General features: G+C 48.5%; 2 protein-coding genes across 10 annotated transcripts in view; both read right to left on the bottom strand.

Moving 5' to 3' along the window:
• Positions 1-3,169: 3,169 nt before the first annotated feature.
• Positions 3,170-10,211, bottom strand: ZNF22 (zinc finger protein 22). Of its 8 annotated transcripts, XM_046655269.1 has the most exons (4): positions 9,564-10,179; positions 7,929-8,115; positions 7,362-7,495; positions 3,170-5,034 (listed from the first exon to the last, which is right to left on the bottom strand). In XM_046655269.1, exon 4 carries the CDS (start codon positions 4,948-4,950, stop codon positions 4,273-4,275), a length of 678 nt encoding a protein of 225 aa, XP_046511225.1. In that variant the 5' UTR covers positions 4,951-5,034; positions 7,362-7,495; positions 7,929-8,115; positions 9,564-10,179; the 3' UTR covers positions 3,170-4,272. The 8 variants fall into 8 exon arrangements, 7 of the variants coding, with proteins under 7 accessions (XP_046511225.1, XP_046511222.1, XP_046511224.1 ...); XM_046655266.1 differs by having other exon boundaries at positions 6,874-7,495; positions 7,929-10,181; XM_046655268.1 differs by having other exon boundaries at positions 7,013-7,495; positions 7,929-10,181.
• A 3,025-nt stretch (positions 10,212-13,236) lies between these two features.
• The window catches only part of RASSF4 (Ras association domain family member 4), a 34,423-nt gene continuing 20,444 nt past the window's right edge, over positions 13,237-27,215 (bottom strand). For both annotated transcript variants that reach the window (XM_046654415.1, XM_046654416.1), the window contains exons 4-11: positions 24,389-24,531; positions 22,857-22,948; positions 21,959-22,122; positions 18,053-18,154; positions 17,720-17,771; positions 16,976-17,097; positions 16,049-16,146; positions 13,237-14,717 (exon numbers count right to left, since the gene is read on the bottom strand). In XM_046654415.1, coding sequence (XP_046510371.1) covers positions 14,657-14,717; positions 16,049-16,146; positions 16,976-17,097; positions 17,720-17,771; positions 18,053-18,154; positions 21,959-22,122; positions 22,857-22,948; positions 24,389-24,531 — 834 coding nt within the window. In that variant the 3' untranslated portion in view covers positions 13,237-14,656. The remainder of the gene's footprint in view (positions 14,718-16,048; positions 16,147-16,975; positions 17,098-17,719; positions 17,772-18,052; positions 18,155-21,958; positions 22,123-22,856; positions 22,949-24,388; positions 24,532-27,215) is intronic.

Genomic DNA, 27,215 nt, shown 5'->3' with positions numbered 1-27,215 from the left:
TCTAGCTGGTTGTTACTTCTCATTGGATCAATTTCTAACCTATGCTCTAACAAACTTCTTGCATCCCATCTTATCAAACTATTCCACTCTTAAGGTTGATATTTAAGGCTCTCCTGGAGGCCCATTCCAGGCTTATCTCCCACAACTCTCTTAGATGAACCTGGACTATCTATAAAGTAGGTATCTGTTTCCTGAGAAGGATCTGTTCTCTGAGTAGATCCTTCTGTGCTTTGCAGCTTTCACTCCACCTTGTACCTCTGCCTCTCCCCTCCCCTCATTCCCTGGTCCCCCACCATGCCCTCTCTCCACCCTACCCCCACACAGTCACACACAGAGCCTTCACATCCTTAAAAGTCTAGACTAGGTCTGGCAAACTGGTAAGAATGGTTGTGACTTTTAAAATCTGGATTTCTGGTTTCTCTTGAAAAATCAAGAGCCAGCATATCTGGGCCTGAATGTCAGCAAGGTAACCACTGGCTGATACCGAGCCAGGGTTATCCTTTTGGATGGGCATGTGCACTCCTGTTCACAGCACTCTTCTCGCTCCACTCATTTACACTGGCTGCCTGGCCTCGATAGACTTTTGGGTTTCTATTCCCTAACCTAGTGTAAATCTCATCCCTTGAAGATCATTTCCTTCTTCCCTGTACCAGATGTAAATTCTCCAGTTTGAATGGGAATCACACTGTGTATTCATCACCTCTTTTAATATTACTTTTTAAAAATGTTAATTTACGTTTCCTACCAGTCTTTTTTACATGGCAGGTGCTCAACAAATATTTATTCCCTCAAAAAAATGAAAGCACTTTGCTTTCCTAACACAGGGAATAACACTGCGTTTATGGCTATGTACTTCTACTTTGAAGAGGTACTCTCACTACCTGTCAAAAAATTCATACAGATTCTTATATTTCCCTTAGAAACGTATTAGATGATTCTTGCCCTTTTTAGGTATACCTTTCTCTCCAAGAGTCTTGACTCAGCCAAAATAAAACAGAACTCACTTTTAAATTTATGGGATAAAACTTTGCCACTGACAATTTCAGATTTGATTCAACAGCTTCTCCGCCTCCAGCTCCCTAATAAGTCAATCAGAAAACAATGTCCCAGGCTCTCTGCCTGCATTACTTCATTTAATTCTACCTCCACAACTCAACCATCAGTATCTTCTTCAATGTAGTCAAGAACAAAAACTCAAATTGCCCAGTTGCTAGTTAATTGAGATGTAAACCTAAGTAGGTTTACCCCAGGGCCCAAAGTCTTCATCATTAAATCCTGCCTACCCTTGTCAAAGGTTTAGTATTATGTATGTATCTGACTTAAACACCACTTTATCTAAGCACATCACTAATCCCCAGTAATAGGCTATAGCAGTGGTTCTCAAAGTGTCCTGCACAAGCATGTTACTATGACCTGGGAGCATGTCAGAACCCTAAGTTATCCGGCTACAGCCCAGACCTACTGAATATGCAGTTCTGCGAGTGGGCCCAGAAATGTTTTACCAAGTCCTCCAGGTGACAGTGATACGTACTGAAATTGAGAACCACTGGGTCAGAGGTCCCTCCTCTGTGCTCCCATAGTGCCCTATACTTATTCTAGTTTTTCAATTCCTCTACTTGACTACTCACTTAAGTTCCTTTAAGCTAAAGCTGCCTTGATCACTTTTATTTCTACCGCATTTATTAAATGATTGAATAAATAAAAGAATGTGGAAGCCAAGCATTTTGTTTTTTAAAGCTTGGCACCTGAGTTAACATCTGTTGCCAATCTCTTTTTTTTTCTTTTTCTTCTCCCCAAAGCCCCCCAGTACATAGTTGTATACTCCAGCTGTAGCTCCTTCCAGCTGTGCTATGTGGGATGCCGCCTCAGCATGGCCTGATGAGCAGTGCCATGTCCACACCCAGGATCCAAACTGGTGAAACCCTTGGCCCCTGACCTGAAGTGGAGCACGAGCACTTAACCACTTGGCCACGGGGCCGGCCCCAGAAACCAAGCATTTTTAACAACACATCTCACTCGCTGGTGTAGGATTGAAGAAATTTCAGCAATATTTAAAAAAAAATACACTTGGAGCTTTTTTTCCCCCCTAAATAAAACATCCAGATTGTATATAAAAGGAGCCTGCCAGAAGAATAAAAGGATTCAGAGTTTGGTAAACCTGAGTTATGGTGGAAATTCAGACCATTGAGGGGCAGCATATTTTCATGCAAGACTGTATTCAAAGAGGCAGTGCCTACAAGACTCAATTTCTAGTAGTGCAATATTTCCTTTACTCATTAATGTAAAGCAGCTGTGATATTTCTCTCTTCTAAGATGCTCACAAAAGTAGCATAAAGTAGTAGTGCCACATGCTAGTTACCAAAGAAGGTCACCATAAATGTTAGTGACCTATTTGCTCTGTTTTAGGGCTCTAAGAAGAAATGAAAACCACAGTCAAACTGGGAATACACCTAAATCTGAAGAGTTTCTGCTTTACTTTTATAAAGTATGTGGAAGTCCATTTAGGATAAAAATGAAAACTAAAAAATCTAATATACACAGGTTTTTCTGTTGCCCTGTGGTTGCTGTCAAAATTGGCAAATTTATTAAATTTGAGAAAGTGATGTTGGTCCCAGTCAGAAGTTACTCCAGACCCAAAACTGCTATAAATAACATGGATGGTAGATCCTCAAAACGGCCCTAGGCACGCCTCTGCTACAGAGTGACTTGGGTGTGAGTAAACACAACACTTGCTAAGCCATCAAAGATCAAGTCTTTTGTGAAAGATAACTGCAGTTACCTCACACCCACAGGACATTTTGTGGACACCCTGTTGGATGAAACTGTTGTCAACAAGGCCATCTTCTATGACTTTGCATTCAAACGCAAGGCCAGGAGGGAGGCAAAGTTCAAGTCTGAGGCAATCAAAAATAGGCAAAACAAGTGATTCTGCCAAAAGCTGTGATGTTAGATGTTGCCTAAATTATTAAGACAACTTCCCAGGAGAAAAATGAACAGAAGGTAGTAGTAAGCAAAATATCCCACTTAAAAAATTTTTTATAGTAACCGTTATTAATACAGCAGGAACTTGTATGATTATAAAAGATACAAAAAAAATCAAAAGAATGTTAGCATTCAATAGAAATTAAAACCTGAGCTGAAGGTTGATCAGAATGTCTGACACTTGGCATTGTTCTGATGGAAGACACACATTTACTAGACTCGGCAAATAATTCACATAATTCACAAAAAGTTAACAGATTTCAAAATCTACACATTGAGCTACAAGCACTGACATTTGAATTAAATGACTTTTGCTGTTGACAAACATTCATTTAAGATAACCAGGGTTATCCTAAAGCTCTCAATGGGAAACACATAGAGGTTGAAAATTGTTAATTTCTAATTAGCAAGTGGAGATTGTTTCGGTAAAATATGGTTTAATTATTTATTCATGTAGATCTAAAAGGCTAGCTCACTTTGTCAGAGCACAAGAGAATGCCACTAAAGAAATCAAAGCCATGGGGATGGACGGATCAACATAAACCCATCCCAACTTCCAGAAAACAAGTGACACTGAGTAAGACCATCACAAAGAACGGTATTGGTAGGAATAGGAGACTTGTGGTCTAATTCAGTTCTCACTTTGGCTTCTAGAGTGCCTTTTTCTAAGAATTTGGTGAAAAACAGAGAAATTCTACACCTTTAATTAATAATTGTCCATAAGCAGAAGAGAAGAAACAAAAGAAAGCTAACATACAGTGATGGGCCTTGTTGATTAAAAATCTGTGAACATGAATACATTTTAATATATGGACCCTTGAGTGATACTTACAAACCAACGGTTAATATACTACAAAAACTTTACAAACACAAAATGTCCTTATCTGTTGCAGAACTCCAAAACTAATGGAATTAACTTCTTCTCCCTTTTAAAGTACTGATTCCACAGAAAGTCCTAAAATCGAGTTGTCATTGGAATTCCTGTACTTTTACATGTGTCATCAAAACAGGATTATTTTCTCATAATGATGCAGGAAGCAATTTCAAATGAGGTCAAGGATCTTATATTATCTCAAAAGATATTTTCAGTTCCTTGTACTCCATGTTACACACACAAAAAATGAGGACAGCTGGACACATGTAATTTCTTTCATACCAACCTCATTAAACTCCCAATGTCTCCATGCTGGGAAAGGATACCGTACTGAAGTGGTCTATTATAAAGTATCTCCAGTTCTAAAACAGATACTTTTTATTTTTTTAAAAGATGGCTGAAGTAGTGTCCTCTACCTAGCGGAGACGAGCCACTGACTTCCTTCCTGTACCAGCCTTCCAAGATGATACTGAGTGCGTCTTTGCCCTAATAGTCTTGCCCCGGGTCTTACGAGGCTTCTCTTCTTTGTGCACCTTCATGTGCTGCCTAAGATGAGAGCTCTGGCTGAAGCACTTGCCACATTCACTGCACTGGTAGGGCTTCTCCCCCGTGTGGGTTCTCTGATGTTGAATAAGGTGGGAACTCTGGCTGAAACAGCGGCCACACTCATCACACTGATAGGGCTTTTCTCCAGTATGAATTCTCTGGTGCTGAATGAGATTCGAGCTCTGTTTAAAGCTTTCTCCACACTCATCACACTTATAGGGCTTCTCCCCGGTATGGATCCGTCGATGCTGAATGAGATTAGAACTCTGAAAGAAACTTTTCCCACAATCAGCACATCTATAGGATTTCTTTCCAGTATGGATCTTCTGATGTTGAAAAAGAGTTGAGCTCTGACTGAAACTCTTTTCACATTCAGTACATTTATAGGGCTTCTCATCCAGGCTTCTTCTCAGTCTACTCAAGTTTGAGATAAATGGAACAGTCATTCCCCATTTTTGCCGCTGCCGGATGGTTTTGCGCTGGTTCTCAGAGGCTTTTCCGTGGCTTGAGCTCCGAGAAATACCACCCTTAGGTTTTCCTAATCGCATGGTGAAGAGCCAAATGTGTTAAGAGTCTACTCTCTTCTTCTGAACTAATGTTTCACTTCCTAGAGCTACACAGCTCAGAATTTTCTGTGTGTAAAGGAAAAAATAAAAATACAAATTATGGGCGATTAATTATTCAGCTTTAATACCTCTTCAACACATCAAAATCGCGTCCATGTTTAAATTAAAAATGTATTCAATACATATGGAAACAAAGACAATTTTGGGGAAAAGATATTTACAAAATAATTTTAATAATTCCAGAGTTTAAGCTTAATAGCTTTTATTATGCTTTATCAAATGAGAATGTAATTCTGAAGGATTAAAAAGTGGAGACAATACCTTAATGGAAATAGAAGACATAACTCCAAAAGACAATCAAAATTTGGGTAATAGACTACCATTATGTTTTAATATTTACTCCCACATTAAACTTCTACTTACTGGTGACTATCTAATTGAGGTGTTCAACTTAGAAAGAAATGACAAACCATACTACTTTACTGAATATTTCTGTTTATCCTGATTTGTTTAGCCATTCCATTTTCACAACTATAGATAACAACTTAGCTTTAACTTGATAGCATAAGTGGTTTTGAAAGTAGGACTACTCTATAAAGAGTGATAAGTTGGGGCCGGCCCAGTGGCGCAGGGGCTCAGTTCCCACGTTCTGCTTCTGCAGCCTGGTGTTTGCCTGCCCGGATCCTGGGTGTGGACCTACGTGCTGCTTGTCAAGTCATGCTGTGGCAGGTGTCTCACATATAAAGTGGAGAAAGATGGGCACGGATGTTAGCTCAGGTCCAAGCTTCCTCAGCAAAAAGAGGAGGATTGGCAGCAGATGTTAGCTCAGAGCTAATCTTCCTCAAAAAGAAAAAGAGTGATAAGTTTCCGTAAGTCAATTCAATAAATACCAGATGACAAAAACGTCAAAGAGATGCTGTATTATTATTTTTTCTAGATTCTAATGATTCAAGAAAAAGGACAATTCTTTGAAAACTTGAAACAAGAGGATTGTTTCTGGAGAGAGAAACAAAAATTTCAAAAGACCTTTTACCAGATGGCGAAATGAAATTGAGTAGACAAAAAGGCCATAGGCAGAACACAAGCAAAAGAGGAGGAGAAAGCAAGTTTACATGTAAAAATAGGACAGAATTTTAAAAATACCCAAATGCTGCAAAAACTCAAAATTCCAAAAATTAATTTCACTCACTTGCTTATAAGGTTATTTAAAATAATGGCCATAAACAAACAAACAAGCCACAAACTCCAAATAGATGACAATGTAGGAGAAGCTAAGCTGTGAAAATAAGATTACTGCAACTATTTTCCACATCCTGTGTCAAGAAGTAGACTTTAAAATGGGAATAATTGCCCTGGGACTCTGCATAGAGGCTTATAAAGCAAAGAAGAGGAAACACAAATTACATCATTGTTCTCGCCTTTCCTTCAGCTCATTGCATAACTGAGACTCCAGGCCTGATAGTGCTGAGAACTTTATCTGGGATTTAATAATTCTATCTGCTGTATCACAAAGAGCGAACTGCATAAAACAAAATTACAGAGAGCACTATTCATTCCTCAACTTTAGTAAATACTAATAGAACATCTATTACAAGGAGACATTTATTAGGTAATGTTACTGTTGAAAAAATAGCTTTAACGGTAATTATACCTTTTTAAAAACCACATATATTTCTTATACGATATAATTCCGATCCGGTGGGAAACTCAGAGACTATCTAATCCACCTAGAACAATACAGATGAAGAACTCATACTAACAGGTGTCCTTTGTGCTACCTTTCATAATTCCCATAGCAGCTTTATACGGTTATCTGCGTTTTACAGCTAAGAAAAGGCAGGCATACAGCTGGGAAGACTTGGGCCAGGTTCCCAAACCCAGCGGCCCACTGACGGGCAGCCCCACCTTCTAGCGCCAAGTCCAGCGCTCGGACGGTGCTCAGCATAACTGGACGGCAGGGGCGGGTGCGAAGGTAAACTTGAGCGACACGGGCTACCAGTCGCGCGAACCCGCGTCACTGCACTGTGCCTCAGTTACCTCCTACCTAAAACTGGGATGACAATAGAGCTGCTGCATCATCAGAGTGTCGGAAGCTTAAATGAGTCAAAATCTGTAAATGGCTCAGCACAGCCCTGCGGTGACCGAGTGTTCGTTCAGTACATGCAGCCCGGCAACGCGCCGCACGGCGGAAGGCGGAAGGACTGCGGCCCAAGGGACCTGCGCGGCCGTCTCCCGCCGCAACTCGCTGGGGCCCCGTGAAGGCCTCCGCCCCGCTGCCTCTGCCACCGCCCCCGGCCCGGCGCCGAGCCCTCCCTGCGGCACGGGGAGCGGAGCCCGAGGCAGCGCCCGCCCCACCGCGCTTGAGGCAGCTCGCGCCCGGGCGGGCCACTCACCGCGGGGCTGGCCGCCGCCCTCTCTCTCCCGCTCGGTGCCCTGGCCCTGCCGGAAGTGCGGGCTGCGGCTCTTCGGCGCCACCGCGGTCGCTCTAGGAACGTGGCGGAGCGACCCTCTATGGTCCCGGGCCCACCTGAAAGAAGAAACGCTTCGTTGCGTCTCGTTTTGTTTCCCTCTCCCGCCCCTCGGAAGGCCTGCCTGCTGGGGTCCCAGGACCGCCAGGCCTGTGGCCGGCTCCTCTGCGGAGGAGGAGCGGCCGGCGAGCTGCAACCTGGGTCAGTCGCGGCTTCTGAAACGCAGCGCCAGCCTGCCCATCCCGAGACTTCGTTCTTTCTACAAATACTGAGCACTTATTAATTATAAAGAGGGACTTTCGGAGAGCCTCAACTGTTCCTATTTTTCATGAATCACCTCATTTAATTATCACCCAGAGGCCCCTGCAAGATGGACATGATCCTACTCATTTTACAGCTAAAGAAACGGAGGCTTAGAGAAGTTTGCTGAAGTTCACACGGTGTAAGTGGACGACCAAGGATTGGGACGGGTCTCTCGCGATTTAAAACCACCTCCTTGCTTTTCTTTAGTAACGATCTTTCCCGCTTCTCCTCTCCCACAGGCTCCTCTTCAGCCAATGTGGCGGCGCTGCGTCCGTCCTCTGGTGGCCTCCTTCCCCTGCGGACCTCCTCCAGTTTAACGGTTTCACATGCGGTCTCTATGTGCTGAAGACTCCGAATTGGCAACTCCAGTCTGACCCTGGGATGCAAATATTACTGAACTGTAGATTTGTATATCCAACTAGTTACCCAGTACCATTTGTATGTGATGGACATCCCCCAAATGAACTTCTGATAGTCACCTAGCCTGTTCCTTCAGCAGCATGCATCCCAGCAAATTGATGGCAACTCCTCCATCTTTCCAGTTGCTCAGGCCAAAACTCTTGATGTCATTGTTGTCTGTTTTTTCACCCCAAACCCAGATCCAATCCATCTGCAATTTTGTTGGCTTTATCTTCAAAATATATCCAGAATTGAGCCACTTTCAACACCTCCACTGTTAGAACATCCACCAAGCTGCTGTCATCTCCTGTTTGGATTATTGTGTTGCCTTCCTGACTAGTCTCCCTCTTGAAACCCACGTCAGATCATGTCATTCATTTTGTTCAAAACCCTTCACAGACTTCCCATGTCATTAGAGCAAAAACCGCTGGCCTCATAGTGGCACACACAGCTGTCATGATCTGTCTCCTGTTCTTGGTTGGGTCTGCAATGCTGAGAACAGCAGGTAGCAGGAACTCAGCCAGTATTTGTTGAATGAATGAATGTACAGGATGCCTCATTGTTTACAAGTGCCTTTATATCTATTCTTTGGTCATTCATCTTTACTACAGTCTCATGAAGCAGGGATCATCCTGTCTTGCAGATCAGTAAAATGAAGCTGAGAGAGGGAGACTTGCCTGAAGTGACACAGAGAGTTGATGGCAGAGGCCACACTAGATCAAAGGTTCAGACTTCAGTCTGGAGCTTTCTGCTCTGCAGATGGCAAAGCATGAAACTGACTAAGGCCTAGATAAGGAATTTCCAGTCGGTAATCTAGATAAAAACTAGACTGTTACAAAGATTAAATGAGATAATGTGAGGCACTTAGCACAATGCATAACACATTGATATTACTTTTATTATTATTGTTATAAGTGATTGATGCTAGTGGTTGGAGAGAGTGGGGGTATGGCCAGAGATAGTTTAGGAAGTTTCAAGAGCAAATATGACCTGCTGGGACTGTTTGCTCTATGCACATTAAAATAGTAAGATAAAATTTATTCAAAAATATTTGATTAGTAAGACAGTCATTAATTAAATCTTTCCCTGTCCCACATAAAGGTGGGTTATCCCTTTTTCCTGTACCTGAAAACCATCGGGCCAGCTGCAGAAGACCCAGAGATGTGTAGATTAGAAAGGGAGATAATTGGGTAAAGAAAGATGAATTTTAAAAAGGAGAGAGATGAAAGTCAGGAAATAAAGGGGTGTGGGTGGCTAAGAGTGGACAGAGTAGAAGGTAAGGATGGAGAGAGGCCAGAGATAGAAAAGGATATTGGGTGGGGAGGAGGAGGAAGAATAAAGGGAAAAGAAGAAAGGGGGAGAGAAAACAGGGAGAAGGTTGTATGCCTTCCATTACTTATTAGTATAATAACAGTCGGCACTTACTGAATGCTTAGCGTGTGGCAGGCACTGTCCGGAGCATTTGTAGTACCTCGTTCAAGATTCCTGTGGTATGACTGTTCCTGAGCATTTGCTCTGCCTTTCTCGGATTTTACATCCCTGTTTAGTGCTGTGTGACTTTCAGTGCCTCCTAGCAAACGATATGTCGTCCCAGTGATGTTGACTTTACATGTGACTAGCATTGGTCAATTGCATGAGAGTGGACGCAAAGTGTACCACATCCCAGAAGCAGCTTTGGGTCACTGTGTTCCTGCCACCACTGTATTCTTTCCCTTTGCCTCAAGAATAATATGTCCCAAACAGGAGAAGACATGTGGAGCAGAGCCATATAAGCCCACCTGCAGCCACAAGTAACATGTGACAGAAATAAATGCTCTTGTTGTAGCCAGTGAGATTTTTGGTGGTGGTCCTGCAGCAGAGCCGACTAATACACCTCCCACAACTTTAAGAGATAGGAACTGGTATTATCCTCATTTTATAGATGGGAAACCAGTGGCAAGTAATTTGCATAAGGTCACACACTCCTAAGTGGCAGAGCCAGGCTTTAAAGCCAGACAGTCTGGCTCCAGAGCCTCTGCTCCTGACCTCTACATAGCAGTATCTCTCAAATGGGATTCCAAGTTATTTTAAGCAAATTAAGTTATCGAAAATGGTCACACCTGATATTTACAAAACAAAGGGGAAAGGGGGTGGGGGTTGGAGGGATGGACAGTCAGGGCAGCAAAGATAGGCTATGTCACCACGTTCTGCTAACAGCACATCTTTCGAGGGGAACTGGGCCAAGAGAGGCCAGACCCCTTAATGGCTGGGGCTTCTCTGGGAAGCTGCACCCAGCAGGGGCCAGTGTGCCCCAAGCCCTGTCAAGACAGCTTCCTTTTATTATGGCTTTGTCCCCTGCATCCCTACTCACAGGCGCGCAGGTGCGCTCACACTCGCACGCACGCACGTGCGTGGAAAAGCACGTCTCAACAGGGAGCACTGCTGCCTTGGGTCTGCATTTGGCAACAACAGTGCAAGGGAGGCCAGTCACATGTGTGGCCCACGTGCAGTAACAGGAGTGGTCCACCTCCCATGAAGGGACCCTGGACAATGGTTCTGTGCACTGTGGACAGAGTTTTGGGACCTCTCTCCCAGGTGAATCTAGCAAGCAAACTGCATAGGCTATGAGTCAGTACAGCAAAATCCATGCTGTGCTGTGAAGCAGCCGTGCAGGCCATCTTCAGCCTGTGTCAGAAGGACCTCGCAACCCCACATAAGACACCAGCTGGACAGATCCACAGCAGGGAAAGATAAAGGGTAACTCACTCTCACATCTCCCAGCTGCATTTCTTAGAGATTGAGAGACTAATTAAGCACCCTGGTCCTTGCCTCCCTCCATACATCGATAACATCAGCATCTCTGTACTCGTTTGATGTATAACCAAAGAATTCTTACGTTACCATCAATGTATAATCCAGAGAAAAGCCCAGATGTACTCTATCCCTTTTTTGATATTTTTGAAATCTAGTTGTAAGTTTTTTTTCTTCTTCCCTGCACGTGCACTGTGTTGTACACACAGTGTACAGATGTAAGCTGCACTTAAACTCACACCCCTCGGAGCAGCTCCATCAGATCACGCTCTCTGTTGAACTGTTTTCCTGGGGTTCAAACTCCTCACGCTGGTTAGTGAATAAACTTCTTCACTAATATCACCCAGGCTCTTTATTTCAGTCGACACCATCAAGCCTGAGACTTTGCTTTCTGTTTCTTTTGGGTCCTCCAGGAAAGGAAACTTGGGGAATTCCCATTCCTGGGTTTGCAGAAAACATCTCACAAGCCAAGCCAGGAGGGAGCAGAGCCCCACGCCCACGGCTGAGTCCAGGGGCAGGTCAGCAGCTGGCTTTCTCGCAGACAATCACAGCCCCTGGGGCCTAAATATACCACATGCATTTGGTTGTTTTTATACTCAGAACAGCTTGGCTCTGACTGCACTTCCTGCCTGATCATGGCTGAGGGACTGCAGGGCGGGGGTCTGCTGCCCACCTCGGGCACCTGACAAGGATATGGCCGCTGCTCTGCAGCTGCAGGGCACCTGTGTCCTGCCCACACAGGCACACTGCATGGCAGGCTCCTCCACAAGGTACCTGCTCAGATCAGATAAGCCTCCTGCTTTGTTTCCCCGGGACGAAAGGTCCAGATGTGTCCTGGGTGAACCCATGGCTTTATTTTGATAGTGGGAAGCTCTTTAATCCATTTTCTGGTAAACATCCCCAGCAGGTAGCATATGGTTATCACCACGAGAAAAACAAGCTGTTTTTTGATTCCTTCTGGTAATTTGTTCTGGGCAAACCACCCTGTTTTTCCTGAGTCCAGTCCTTTTGCAATCATGTTGACTTCATCCTGTGTTTGTGATTTTCTCAGTGCCTGAGGCCTGGCCTGGGAGGAGTCCTGTTTTAGGAGAGGACACTCTCTCTCAGGAATCTTCACTTTGTCGTTGGATCCATTTATTACCTGAGATACCCGTTAGCGAAGGAGCCTGTAAGAAATATTGTCATCTCTGTGGAGAGAGGACAGTGGAGCGCCCACAGAAATCAGCAGGAAACCACAGAGCCTAGCAGGGAAAGTCGGAAACTGTGGTGTCTTTGTGAGCCGAATTAGCAGTTTTTCAAGTGGCCTCTGAAAAGCAAATATTTTGTTGGGAAAAAGATTTGTTAACCCCTCAGATGACTATAGAAGTGTACATTTTCCCCTTTCCTGTGCAACTTGCTAGTGATTTTTCTTAGTTATGATATTCAGAAGTTAGTTTTGAAAACGTCTATTTCAAAAGTGATGCTTACCTAGACACGCCTTAACTAATATTGTAAAACTGCAAAAAATTTTGAAACAAAAAATACCCCATACTGAAAAAGCAAAATCGGTGCATGCTTACAGAGGGGCTCCTGATCAACGGCTTCCCATGTGTCAGGCCCTGTCTGCTCCCGGCTGGCCAGTGTCTCTCAGGCTGGAATGCCACACACACTGTCTTAGCCAATGTGGGCTCAGTCTCAGGCGTCCTTCCCAGGACCTGTACCGGCTCCCTGCTCTGCTGGTCCCCTGAGCATCCCTGGTATCTGGCCTGCTTCTCCTGATGAGGAGACCCTTGAAAAGAGGGTGGACTGTGGCTCTGTCTTTGTCCCTCTAGGGTGGAGCACAGGTGTGGCACAAGGCAGTCACTCAATTACCGCTGAACAATGGCCTGGCAGTTGTCCTAGACCTGAGGTGGTAAATACTGGCTGGGGAGTAAAATGACCTGGGGCAGCCTGTTTGTTTTGTTTTCCACCCTCTCGTAGGCCCTGGCACCATCCCACTTGAGTCCCTGCCTGGAAGATTCCTGAGGTCCTCCTGATGCTGAGATTCTGCGATTCAGGGTGATTCTATCACTCATCTTCCAAGCTGCCCACAGACCCACACCAATGACTCCTCCTCCATGCCCAACAGGGGCCTCTGCCCCAGGCCCCACATCAATTCCCAGGATATGCAGGGAAATGAAGGAGCCATATCGTGTCAAGAGCAGCAGGCTGCGGCTCAGCTTTAGCTCTTCTGCCAAACTTGGCCATAAATACCATAGGATAAGAGTTTCAGGGGTTAGAGCAGGGGGTCAGGGTGGACACGCACAGCAAAAAGAAAGCTTGGTTCTAATTCCAGTACAGCACACCTTTATTGAGCACCTAGGAAACTATGCTGCTAAAGGAGAGCACAGATAACAGAAACTGCGGCTGGGCCTTCCCCAGCCATCTCTCTGCATGTCTCTGTGACGATGGAGCGAGTTGGGGGAAACCCTGAAAAGTAGGTCCACATGGCATGGCTGCCCCAAGCTCTGTTCTTTATAGGCGCTGATGAGGAGCTGCTGCAAGAAGCAGAGATGGAATCTCCTGTATTTGGAAGACTTTATAGTTCTTCTCTTTAAATTTGCTATCCACAGGCCCCAGTGGGAGAAAAATTTGCTCTGTTTTGGACAAACACTTCACATGACAGATGTAAACTGTTGCATAGTTTTACAAAGACCTTCTATTTCATTCCAGAAATTCTCCACCAGCTGATAAACCCAAATTGTTCAGTATCTGGTCCCAGGGAATTCAAAGTCCTTTCTCCTCAAACAGGCATTACTCCTTATCTTGCTCCTTTGAGAGTGGAGGAATGCAAGCCCAGAGAGGGCAAGAGGTACACAGGTGTCCATGGAACAGCAGCAATGGGGACTGAGCACTGCCTTCCCAAGGTGCTGCCCGGCAGCCCCTGGACTCTCATCTACAGGGAAGGCATCCTTCCAATGCCACCTGGGCTACCTCCCCCATGTGATCAAATTGACGTTTCTTGCAGCACGCTCCCTATAAGAATTCCTTACTCACTGAGGAAGTCCAGAGCGAGTGCTGCAGAGAGAAGATAGGATGCTTGTGCTCTTATTTCTAGTCTGACCTCTGCTGCCAGGGTGCTGGGCTGTGTGAGGTTCATGGGGTGACATCAGAGGCTTGGAGGCCAGGGATGCCATGGTGAAGTGATGGGTGGGAGGAGGGCATGTCTCAAACCTGCTGGCAGCCCCTGCTTTTCCTGGCAGAGCTTCTGAGTGGCAGCATGAGGCGAAGGCAGACAGGAATCATGTAGTTCATATGGATGATGAGGACAGGGGCTTGTGGCCCTGCAGAAACTCTGAGCCAGGCACTGGGAAAGCAGATGGAGCTCAGGGCCCAGGGGCTCAGTCATCTACAGCTCCCCTGAGCAGGAGAGATGTGGAGAGAATAGGACTGGCCACACCATCCAGCCACATAATGTGGCTGGTGCCACAGCTTCAGAGCTGCTCACTACACAGGCCAGTCTATGCACAGACCCCACCAAGCAAGTTCCTAGCTCCTCAGACTTGGGTCTGGGCCCTGTGAGTGCTCACCTTGGAGCCAAGAGCCAGGGACATGGGACTCATGGGACTCAGGCAGGTAGACAGGTAGAAGCATGGCTGCTGGATTCCTCAGCTGGTGGCCATCAATCAGTGTGACCAGTCAGGGCCCGGCCACTGGCACTCAGTGTACACTGGCTGCTGGGGGCTTTGGAAGAGGCAGATGCTGTCCGGCTACTTGGCCTCCACTAGTTGTTCCAGGCGCCGCAGCATCGTCAGACGCAGGGCTTGGAACCTGGAGAGAGACACAGCCAAGAGGACTCACTGACACTGGAGGGGACAGGGAGCAGAGCAAGGGGGTGCACAGATGCCTTGGCCAGGAGACCCACAGCTCCTAAGTGGCTGATTAGCGGCCACCATCTCACCACCACCAAGGACAGGGAAGAGCCAGGCCCACACCCTGCGAGACCACTGTCTTCGAGGAGCAGTCAAACAGGGCTGCAGACCCTGTTAAGCTTCAAAGCAGAATGCTGATGTTTCTATCCCAAAGATTTTCCAGTAGAAAAAGGAGCATGCTGGAGTGGACAGGGCAGCAGAGCAGGGATCAGGAAGCCTGTGTTCAAGCCTGGCTCTCTAATAACTTGTGTTACAACCTTCCTCATCTCGGGCCTCTGTTTCCTCTCTGTACACTGAACAGACTGACCAGGTGACCCCAGGTTTCTTCCAGCTCCAAAATCTTACAGTGACACTGCTGACTGCATGGTAGACTGTGCCCTCTGATGGAGGTCTCAGCTGATGGCCCAAATGGGGTCTGACTGCACAGATGGAAGCCTAGGGGGGCTGTGGCTTTCCAAGAATTATTCAGCCAGAAGCCAGAATCTGAACCAGTCCTCAGACTACAGGCCCTCCCAGTGAGCAGCCTCCTTCCTTCCCTTCCTAAGAGGGACTCTCACCCTGGCCCTGGCTGAGCACCCTCCACATGTCCCCTCCATGCTTCACCTTCCAGAGGGAGAGAAATCACTGGGACACGCAACCCAGCTAACCTCACACAGCCAGGACTTGACATAGCTTCCCCAGGAGCCAGCAGGTGATGCCTACTCACCTTTCCATTGAATGGGTCCCCTGAAACTGAAAAGCTGGTGCAGGGAGTTCCAACCACCACCACTTTTTGGTAGGCTCAGAATTCCCACTAGCACAAAAGGCCAAGACCAGGCTGAATGTGCATGGAGCAGGCCCTCTACTCAGCTGCTCCTCCAGAACTGTGTCATCGGCAGAACTCACAAGCCTGGTCCAGCGCCCACCCATGCTCCTGCCTGACCCGCCTGCCCAGTTTTCAGCAGCTTCTGTCTCTCCCGTGCTGGTGAGATGCTGAGGCTGGATGGTCTGACTAGACTGCATGCCACCATTTTGGCAGGCTGTCACCCCAGCTTGGTGTCAATAGGGGGGAGGGGGCCAGAGGGCGGTGCTGGGGAGCAAGGGTTAGCAGGCATCCTTGAGCCAAGAGCTGTGCAAGGGCACCCGGTGCACTGGAGGAAAGAGCTCTCCTGGTCCCAGCCCTGGGGTCTCTGCCCTGCAGACTCGACCTGATGTTCAGGACCCATGACTGGCCCTTTAAGTGCTGCTTACTTCATGGTCAGTTTGATTATTTCTCTTTCCTCCTCTTCTTTTAATTTTTCAACAAAACTGTCCAGCACCGGCATTTCAAACTTAATGTACTGAGCGACCTAGAAAATCCAAGAACATTTTAATGTGTTTTAAATTAGAAGCCAAAAACATGTTTCCTTTTCTTTGTGGCTTCCATAGTGGCCAATTCAGCACCATCTAGTCTCCATGGAAGTGGCCACCCCAGCCCCTGCCCCTCAGGGCTGTGTGTCCCAGGATGGGAGGATGGGGCCCATTCTTACTGCAAAGAAAACTATTGCCCCTGGGAGGAAAGATTAAGATGAATATTAGGAAAAGCATTCAATAGTTAGCACAGTCACACTGGGTGGTCTCTGGGGAGGGGGTGGGGAGTGGTGGGAACACTATTGTTTCTAACAATGGAATGAAGTGCAATAGCTCTGAATGGCCCCAGGGATACAGGGTCACTGGTCCAAACCCTATAGGTCTTTTCTGTGCAGGGGAGTTTGGAAATGTGCTCCTGGCCTCTCCAGGCCTCAGGCTGTGGTAAGACTTAGACACCTAGTTCCCTTCCACAGGCCCTGGTTAAGGACGTTTGTGTGGGTCTTTAATGAAATGTCAATAAAACACACTCCAACAGAGGAAAAGGTTCTACCTGCCTAAGGAGAAAAGCACAGCCTTGGTTTTCTAGGACCCAACTTCTTGTTTCCCCTAAGCCAGCCAATGGGCCTGGCGGTCACTGACAGGAAGAGGGAGGGCTGGAGCCATCCCCATGCTGGGCTTGGGGCCCTTCAGGACAGCCGTGTGACCCCTGGAGACGTCACCTGAGAGGGCTCTGGCCAAGGTCGCCTTCAGAGCCCTCAGGAGTCCGCCATTCTGTCACCTAGGCCCTTCCTCAGGAGTAGGCCTCCAGGAGCCTCAGCCCCTACTCACGTCATGGGGGACTTCCTCGCCCAGGTCAGCTTCCATCAGGAACATCCTGGCGATCTTCTCACAAGGCCCATGCAGGATTCTGGAAATCAGCGGGTACTCACAGTCTTTTAATTTTGTCCGCTCTGAAAAAGAAGGTGATTTGGAAAATTCATGGGGCATTAGGATTGCCTCTGTTTCATCCAGGATGGGACTGTGATAGAAAATGGATGTCCAGGGGGCCCAGGAACCTTCTCCAGACCTCGCTGAGAATGTTGCCCTGAATGATATATGATTGTGTCATTCAGCAAAGGCCCAGCTCAGAGAGGAACAGGAGCCGGAGGAGCAGGAGAGAGGGGAGAGCGGACACGGGGAGGCCAGGCCTGCTCAGTTACTAGACTGAGCCGTGCAAGTGCTGCAGAGAGCACCATGCAAGTTCTCCAATGCTTCTCAGGGGGCGAGGAGCTTCAGCTCCCTGTTGCAGACCCCCACATCCACCCTGAACCCCTCCCAACTGAGTGAGGCTGGAGATGGCGGATTCCCACGTGGTTTTGGTGGGATTCTGAAAGGGTTGAGAAATGTGCCTAGGTTTCGGCTGGGGAAAAGCATTTGTGGTGGGGGCATGGTGTGTCTTAAGGCCAGGAGGACAGGTTGCCCTGTGCCAGCTGCACACGCCAGCACGGCCCTGAGAAGAAGCATGATTGGTGAGCTTGCCAAATGGACAGAGACTTTTGTTTGTATGATCTGGAAGCAAAGGCAGATGCTTACCCCCAGACTCGTGTACGATGTAGAGTGCAAACTCACTGGGGCCATTTTCCACCTACAAAGGCAGCGACAGGAAGTCAGACCATGGCTTTTTGAGACCAGAGAGACAGAAAGGGACCCCTGGCAGTAACCACACCCCCAGTGCCACACACACAAGTCCCCAAGGACCCTCCCCTCTCTCTGCTTCAAATCCCAGAGATGCCAGCTCAACAGGGGAAACTCTACTAGACCTTCTACCCAGGAGCCACAGGCATCTCCCCCTAGTCTTCGCCAGCCCCTCCCCAACCACAACAGCAAACAGCAGCGTCAGGGCAAGGCTGCTCTGGCTGGACTTACTCGGAACTTGTTCAGCAGCAGGGTGAGCACGTGCAGAGTTGTCATGGTGCTGTTGACCCTCACATTGGTCACGGATCCATAGGCAGGAGTAAATACGGAGGTCTGTACAGGGAGCGGGGGAAATTCAGGGTGGGGCCAGAGGGGACATGGGGCTCACATCATGCAGGGTCTGGGCACACTGTCGGCCTAACGGTGCTGAGCAGACTGAAGCAGCAGGCAAACCTGGGCTCTGGGAACACCTGCGCCTGTCATTCACATAGGTCCACACACAAGCTGTGCTCAGATCTGGGCGCACTGGGGAAGCTATAACAGCTCATGTCTTATAGGAGACTGTGAGGGCCAGCTCTGTAGATCCTGGGAACCAGTGCCGTGGTAGTAAGTCACAAGGGGTGGGGGGAACCAGTCTCTTCCTCACTCCTGCTATTGATCAGATCACCAAGTGTCTGTTGATTCTAAGGCTGAGAGTTCTCAAATCTGTCCACTCCTCTCCAGGCTCCCTAGGGGGCCCGAGTAGAGGCCCTCAGCTCACACCGCATCAGCTTCCCAACTTTTCCCTTTCCAGTCTCAGCCCTTTCAATCCACTCTCCAGACTGCTGCCCAATAGAACAACCTTTGGGAAACCCTGCAACTAGAAGTGCATGCTGGACCAGCTGTATCAGTGAACAGACTCAGGCCCCTGGCCCCAGAATTCTGAACCAGAATCTGCATTTTGAGGAGAACGCCAGGTGGTACCATCTGCACAGTACAATTTGAGAAGCAGTCTTATGGCATGTTCTAGTTAAAAATATCTGAATGCTCCCCATGGCCTAAAACAATGCCATCCATGGCTCTGCTCACTATGATGCACATGTGGTACGAGGATTCCCTCCCAAGCACCCTGTGTTCCAGCCACACGGCTTCTTCAGTTTTGGGGTCCCATTATATTCTTTTTTTTTTTTTAAAGATTGGCACCTGGGCTAACAACTGTTGCCAATCTTCCTTTTTTTTTTTCCTGCTTTATTTCCCAAACCCCCCTGGTACATAGTTGTATATCTTAGTTGCAGGTCCTTCTAGCTGTGGGATGTGGGACACTGCCTCAACATAGCCTGACAAGCGGTGCCATGTCCGCACCCAGGATCCGAACCCTGGGCCGCTGCAGCAGAGTGCGTGAACTTAACCACTCGGCCACAGAGCCGGCCCCCCATTATATTCTTAAAGGTACCTTGCCTGTGCCTATGAGATGTGGTATATGAAGTCAACCAGGGAATTGCCTGAATCTTAGTAAGTCCTCAATGAACACTAGCCAGGTAGTAAACCTGTAAGCATTTTACATATAATCTTTGACTTAACCTCACAACAGCCCTTTGAAGTACCTGTCACTAGCCTCCTTTCTTAGAAAGGACACAGAGGCTTTGAGAGGTTAAATAGCTTGTCAGGGGCATCCATCTAGAAAGGGCAGAGCCACCGAAGCCCCATGCTTTACCCCCATGGCACTTGGGCCTCCCTGAGAGATCGACTCCCCTAAGGTGAGCTCCTCCTCGCTTTTCAAAACGAAGTTCATGTTCGCACATTCCTCCTCTATGGTCCTAGCTCTGCTTTCCTTAGGATGTTACTGGGGCTCTGGGTGCACGAGGGACTTGCTCCACGCCCCCAGCTGGTCCCCAAGTACCAGAGCCAGACTCAAACCCAGACCTGCCTCCTCCATAGATGAGATACAGAATGACTCTGGGTTACACAGAAAGCCAGACTAGGCTTTCAGTTTCCAAGAAATATGGAATAAATAGAGGAGTCAAGCTATGTCAAGGAGAACAAAGGTCTTGTCAACAAAACGTTGTTAGTGTTTTTTCTGCCTGAAGCCTTTTCTCAAGATGATATCAAGCAGCTCCAAGTAGGAACAAAGGTCCGTGGCTGCTGTCCCATCTCTAACCACAATGGCTTCTCTCTGATAGAACACATCGGAATCCAACAGGCCAGGGCAAAGCAGTGGGAATCATAGCAATATTACTGTGAATCAGCACAGTTTTGGAAAATGACTAAGTAAAGTAATAGTACACCGTTCTAGCAAACAAAACGCAGAACAACCACTGAAGGAAGTCAATTTTAGGAATTTCTTTTTCTTAAAATTGTTGCCTGTGACTCAAGTACTCTGTCACCTGATTTCTAAGGACACTGACTCTGAATGGATGTAGAGCAAGGCGAGAGAGAAGGAGCCCCTTACTCACTCAGGAGATGTGAATCAACTGTCCAGCATGCCTGAGACACTAGTCCATTTCCTAGAAGGCAGTCAGTTTTCCTGGAAGAATGGACCCATATTCCTCAGGTAGATCTGTTACTAGGAGGTAAAGCCCTGACTGGGTTACAGGACAGTGTGTGCAGTGTCAGGCTGGCTGGCTGAGGGGCCCTTCCTGACAGAGTGCTCCGATGGACATGAAAGGCTGTGATGAAAGCCCTTGCTATTCATTTCTGTTCATTTCAAAGGCTACAGAGTGCTCAGGCATCTCCATGTCCCTGTGACATTTGCAATCATTAAAATAAGGTTTAATGTGCCAGACATACCTCTCAGAGATAAATGATCCCTTAGAGGAGGGGTGGATGTACTGAAGATAAACCCTGCTATTCGGTACCTTGAGTTATGGAGCAAAGGCTCTTTCTTTAGGAACGAAGAACTAGGAAAGAGCCTAAAGCCATGCAAATATTCCTTTGAATTTTTTTAAATAATTCCTTAGAGTAGCATATCAATATCTATACAAATACTAGCGACTGGTGCTTACTTAACACTTTACAGACTAAACTCCTTTTGGAACAAGATTTAAAGAATACCCAACGCAGATCATGGTCTTTTGGCTGATCTAAACTATTCTTAATCTCTGTTTAACTCCAGCCCTGCATCCCCCTCACTGTCTCAGGAAACTCTGCTCTCAGATAGTCCCAGGTTTTCCTGGACTGAGCAAAGGCAGCCCTATTGCCACTCACTACCACTCCTAGCATGGAGTGGAAAGGAGGTCCTGATAGTAAAGCAGGGTCCCTTCAGCTTGCCTTCCTGAATTCTTCAACCCAGAGTCCAAGGCGCCCCAGGAGAGGCTTGAATGGCTCCTACAGGCCTCACCTGTGCAACTGTTCTTCGGCTCTGCCCCCAGACCACCCTCTATCCTGGCCCCCTCCCTCTCCCATGAGTCATCATCTATCAAGAAGGGCAGCCGCTTCAACTGGAAACCTCTGCTTCCATTTCCCAGGGCTGCAGGATGTGGCCCTGTTACAGGACACTCCATCTAGGACCCCACCCAAACTGCCACTCATGCCATTAATAGTAACAATCAACGTCTCCTTTTACAGTTTGGTTTGTTTATGGAATGATGTCATCTGGGGAAGGAGATCTTTTCCTGAGGTCAGTACAATACATACTCGGACAAAAGGCTAAGTGCTGGGAATCGGGAGCAGTACAAGTTCTCTGGGACACAAGCACGCACCTCTGGGCACACCTCAACCATGGGCTTAACCTACCAAGCAAGAATGCCAGCAGGGTACATGATATTCCCACGAAACTATCAATCGAGCTCGATGGAACCCTCTAGAAAATTGCCTAATTAAAGATAAACTTGGCATTACTTTCCAAAACACCATGCGACTTGTGAGAATGGATTGACAGTGAGTGTTTGGTGGAGAAAATACAGGCTTTGGGGTCATCAACTGGAATGTTATTTTGATGTGACTTTGGTTAGGACAGTTCTCCTCCTGAGTCTGTTTCTCCTCTCTGGCAGGACATGGGTATGACTACACCCGCACAAAGGGCCATCGTGAGAGTGCACTCTGACATGACTATCCTGGGGCCTGGCCTACAGAAGGCCCAATAGTTATGCCCATGCTTGAGGCTGGTTCCCTATGGTCTCAGCTTCAGGGCCCGAGCAAGATGCCAGGCTGGGATGTCACCTTATGGTTGTAAAAGTGCCCGTTGATGGAGAACCGGTGTCGCCGGATCTTCTGGGCCTCTCCAGGTGTGCGGCACCTGGGCCTCCTCTGGATCACACAGGCTGCATCGCTCTTGGTCCGCATCAACTGTGGCGTCTCCTCGTCCTCCTCCAGGGCCTCTGTAGCTAGAAACAGATGAGGGGGTTAGACCCAGGTGGAGCAACAGTGACAGAGAACTGCTGTGCTCCAGCAGTGGTACTGTGTGTGGGTCTTGGCTCCCTGGAGCCTTGTGGTCACACCACGCTGTAGCAGGAGGCAATGCGAATGCTGTTCCTGTCATAGAGGCTGGGGTCCAGCTCCAGCGATGCCCACTTTGCAGATAGAAAAGGTGACTGCCAGACATGATGACCTGTGTCACCATGCCACATGGCCATAAGTCTCTGGGCCTCCGTCTCCAGGCCCCAGGACAGGCCTTTGGCAGCTCCAGCCCCTTCCTCTGAGCACCCACTCTGGGACGTGCCTTTCACTGAGTGCATGGGAGAGTACAAAGAGGACAGAGCAGTTATGGATCCCAGAACATGAGGAAGATGTCCTAGAGGCTTGCAAGGCCAGGAGGGCACCATGCCCTCTACTGACGTTCTCTCCTTTCTATGATGCAGCATGGTGCAGGGGACTCAAGCAACCTACGTCAAACAGCAGCACCTCTACAAGCCTCTGCTGCCCTTTTGGGAAGTGGAGTCGATGAGAATGCCTGGTACTGAGGGGGTATTTAGCAAAGGGTTGCTCCTGATGACAAATGAAGCCACTCTTTGCTACTCCACAAAGCTGTTCTTCAGAAATGGTGGTCCTGAGCCAAGCTTCTCCTCCCCTACCCTGGATGAGTGAGACAGGGTCCTGGGTAGCTGGAGGCTCCACTTACCTGAGCTGTCTCTGGAACTCTCAGCCTGCTGCATGGGCTGAGCACTTGGCTCCTGGGCAGTGACCCTGAAATCCTGAAGAGGTGGCTCCTTTCTGAAAAGAAACAATCATGGTGCTCAGAGGGCTGCTGGTAGAGAAAAGTAGCTCAGGCCAAAGAGAAGAGGCTGGCTGCCTCTGTGGACAGGACATGGGCAAGAAGCAGGGCAGGCCAAACTGAGGCCAGGATTTCAACTGAGTCAATGTAAGATACTAAAAGAAAAGCAGAGGAGTGCCACAGTGTCTGCTGGAAGGAGAGAGTCTGCGTGCAGACCTGAGTGGCCGGTGCTTGCCTGCACCGCACGGACACATGCAGTGCCCGTGTGCTCCTGGGCACCAGGCTGAGGCAGGCCGGTGTCTGCGAGCCCATGCCCAGTGGGCCCTCTGGGCATCCCTAGCCCTGGTGGAGGGTTGGACAGGGGCAACCTTGAGGCGGCCAACTTCCGGGCCTCTGGGGAGGGTCTCCAAGCCAGGGCAGCCGGTGCCGGGCTGGAGAAGGAATGGACGCGATGGGAACTAGCCCCACATTGAGAGGGAGTCAGGGAGGAGCAGAGAGAGCAGTGGAACCCACTCTGAGAGACCCCTGAGGGTCCTGCTGTGACCGCTCATGTGACTGCTTTTACCCCAGGGAGTAGGAAGCAGGAGTGACACTTGCAGCCCTTCTAAGAAGAGCATACAAACTTTGTGCTCTAAGTCTGTGTGGCTCAAAATTCACTTTTTGAATTTTGAATTTTTTGTCTGTAACTAGGACAACTTGGGATGCACCACGGGTGTCAACGTGCTAAGTGGCCTCAGAGCAGCAACTTTACTTGAATTTTTGAAGAGGAAGGGGTTTGAATTTCCTCCTCTTAGAAGGATTTATTACATGCAGAAACAAGCAAAACTCAGCAGCTACCTGCCCTTTCTCGCGAGTCAGGGGGAGAGGAGGCCAAGGCCCACCAACAAGAAGACAGGTAAGCATTTCCTCCTGAACAAAACACTTTTCTGATATTAAAATAAATCTGATATTAAATTCTGATAAACTTATAAAAATGAATTCTGATATTAAAGTGAAAACAGAGCAGTAGGAGGCAAAATTTGTGTGATTTTTAAGAAAGAATGGGAGGTGCTGAGAAATATTCATCAGGCAAAGGGTGGCGAGCACCCTGGGCTACAGCCCTTTCTCCTTGCAGTCAAGGTGGCTCCTGTGAATGTTTGAGAAACACAACTGGAGGTGATGGGAGCCTGGAACATTCTCCAGGAGGAAGGAGACTTGGTCGTCATGTAGAAAGATCACCCTGGGTGAGGCTGCATGTTGGCAGGCGAGGCTGTGGGCTGAGGCAGCCAGGGGGTGACAGGGATGAGGCTGGGTAACACTCCCAGGCTTGTGCCCATACAGGAGCAGGGCTTTTGCCCCGAGACTGAGGACACCACCCTTCAGACACCCCAAACAATAAGCTCAGGTTGAACAGGTGTCATGGAGGCCCCCTGACCCCGCCCCACCAGCTCAACACTTACGGGTGGCAGCTGGGCTGTCCGGGCATCCAGGAGGCCGCAGAGAGGTGCACTCGCTCCCTGTCATCCTGTATCTGGAGCCGGATGGGCCGCCTCAGTCCCCAGGCGATATTGAGGAGCCCCTCAATGATCAGAGCCCCTTCTTCCTGTAGGAACCCACAAAGGTCAGCCTCTTTCCCAAGATCAGGTGTCCTCAGGGGTCACTGCCTCCATCCCCGAGCCCCCTCAGGACCCAGCCCCTCATCCATGGGACTCCAAGTACACTTGGGCCCCCAAACATACCCTCTCCTCCTGAGGTCCCGCATCCCCCGAGGGAAGGCTCACAAACTTCTACGTGCTCTGAGGCATCAGGCCACGGGGCCACCAGGCCAAAAAGAGGAAGCCTGAGGCATGCCCTTCCACTGCTCAGCCCATGCCTGGTGAGAGGCATGGCCAGGAACAGAGTGGCTAAGTCAGGTGTCCCACAGGAACCTAGCTGCTGTCCGGCAGGCATGTCCACAAAGCATAAGGAAACACATTCCTGGGAAGCACGGTCGCGCTGACACCAGTGCAGCACAGGCACCTCTCCACCCACCACCATGCCTGGTCACCATGGTCACCAGGTCCTGCTGGGAACGTGCCGAGGACACTGGATTTCATGCCACCAGAACAGAAGTGGCTGTTCCTTCTCAGCCCTACCCTTCTCCCAACACTGTTCTCATTAGTGGGCAGAACCCACCCCCAGATTTCTAAGCTGGCTGCTTTCCCGAGGCCCAGTCTTGCTGTTCTCACCACCTGGGACATTGCCAGCCCCACGTCTCACCACTGACACGCACACTTAGAATATCTACAACAGCTCTCATTCCGTGTCCTCAGCCAGCCTTGATTTCCTCAGGTCTGTGGATGGCAGGGCTACTCACCTGTTGCCAAACCCTGAGGTCCTAATTGACAGAGCTCTCCAGAGGCTCTCCTAGCCAGCGCCCACCAGCACCCCTCAGGTCCTTGATTCTGTTTCTCTGGCCTATTTCAGCCTCCTGTTTATGCATGACCATGTCCAGGCTCTCTGTGCCCAGCCAGGCTGCTCTGCTTGCAGCCTTAGAGCATCTGCCAGAAACCTTCTTGGCCTTACTCTTCACCAGAGCCATGGTCCTCCCAGCTACGTGCTCTTAATCTGCTTTGATACTAGTCTTTTGGCAATGAACTTTAAGCATCATTTTCCCATTGCTATCTCAAGCGCCATTTTAGGTTCACAAATCCTGTTTCTTTCTCCTTGTTGGCACTGAAAGCCCTGTAAGGACAAGGGCCTTGTAGAGAACTTCTTTATATCCCTGGCAGCACTTACAGAGGCGTCCTGCAGTGTTGATTTCATGGGTAGTTAGTAATGGTTTAAAACTCCCTGCCGTCTGATCAAAGTTATCAAAAAAACACATACCTTTTTTTTCCTCTTTTTTTATTTTTCCTTTTTCTCCCCAAAGCACCCCCGGTACATAGTTGTATGTTTTTAGTTGTGGGTCCTTCTAATTGTGCCATGTGGGATGCTGACTCAGCATGCTCCGACGAGCGTTGTCATGTCTGTGCCCGGGATGTGAACTGGGAAAACCTGGGCTGCTGAAGTGGAGCACGTGAACTTAACCACTTGGCCACAGGGCTGGCCCCCAAATGCTTCTTTTTCTTTCTTTTAGTTTTTTTGAGGAAGATTAGCCCTGAGCTAACTACTGCCAATCCTCCTCTTTTGCTGAGGAAGATTGGCCCTGAGCTAACATCCATGCCCATCTTCCTCTACTTTATACGTGGGACACCTACCACAGCATGGCTTGCCAAGCGGGGCTGTGTCCACACCCAGGATCCGAAGCGGCAAACCCCAGGCCACTGAGAAGCGGAACGTGTGAACTTAACCGCTGCACCACCAAGCCGGCCCCTACACATAGCTTTCTGAAATGACCTTGAACTATTTGCTAAAAAAGCAGACAAACACAAAAAAACAGAGCTATTTGATAACCACTGATGTTACACAGGCACAGATATGTAACTAACCCTCCCTATAAAGACTAGATTGATCCGTGGAAGTTAAAGGTCTTACAGGGTTAGCAAGAAAACCCAAAGTGGGGTTCAGTTCTTTGTTCTCAGTCTTGGGTTTGGATGCCCCTGTCAGATGTCAGCACTTCATTGGAGAGAGCCCAGCCCCACCTGGAACATCTCGGCAAGTTCATTCACGCAGACCCAGCAGCCCCACACTGGACCCTGGGTGGAGGGAGACGAAGCAGAGATGGCCCCGGTCATGAGGCGCTCATGTGGGGGGAGGAAAAGAGGGCACAGCCGCGGCAGGGGCAGTAGGCTGGAGACACCAGGGCCAGGCCTTCAAAGATGCTGCGGGCAGGTTCTGGGGACCTTGCAGTGAAGAAGGAGGCAGGAGGAATTGCTCTGGGACTAGGAACGAGGGGCTGAGGCAGAGCTGCTGCTTCTGACGTCAGGGATAAGCTGTGCTGGGGAGTGGCTGGCCCGATGTGACTCAGGCCTGATGTCTCTGCACAGGCAGCTTATGTGCCCCTGACTTGTTCCTCCATCAGAATGGAGGAAAGGCCCTGTCAGCCTGCAGCTGTCTGATCAAATCAGAGGAAGCCAGAGGTCACAGCGGAGAACCTTCAGGCTACTGGGCAGCCCTCACCATACAGGCAGAGAAGGGCGTGTAAGTGGAGGCAGGATGAGACCCGGGTCCTGGGGCCTCGCGTTTCCATAAGCCAGGAAGTCATTCTGGGCCCTCTCTCTGTCCCAGTCAATATTTCCCTCCTTAGCTCAGCCTATTGACTAATTTGCTAACGTGCTAGTGAATTCAGAGAGTCAGAGAAAGAGA

Source organism: Equus quagga, chromosome 2, assembly GCF_021613505.1.
Source record: "Equus quagga isolate Etosha38 chromosome 2, UCLA_HA_Equagga_1.0, whole genome shotgun sequence".
In the NCBI taxonomy this organism is placed as follows: Eukaryota; Metazoa; Chordata; class Mammalia; order Perissodactyla; family Equidae; genus Equus; species Equus quagga.
Note: the sequence above shows the minus strand (reverse complement) of the source record. Positions and strands in the feature narration are given on the sequence as shown.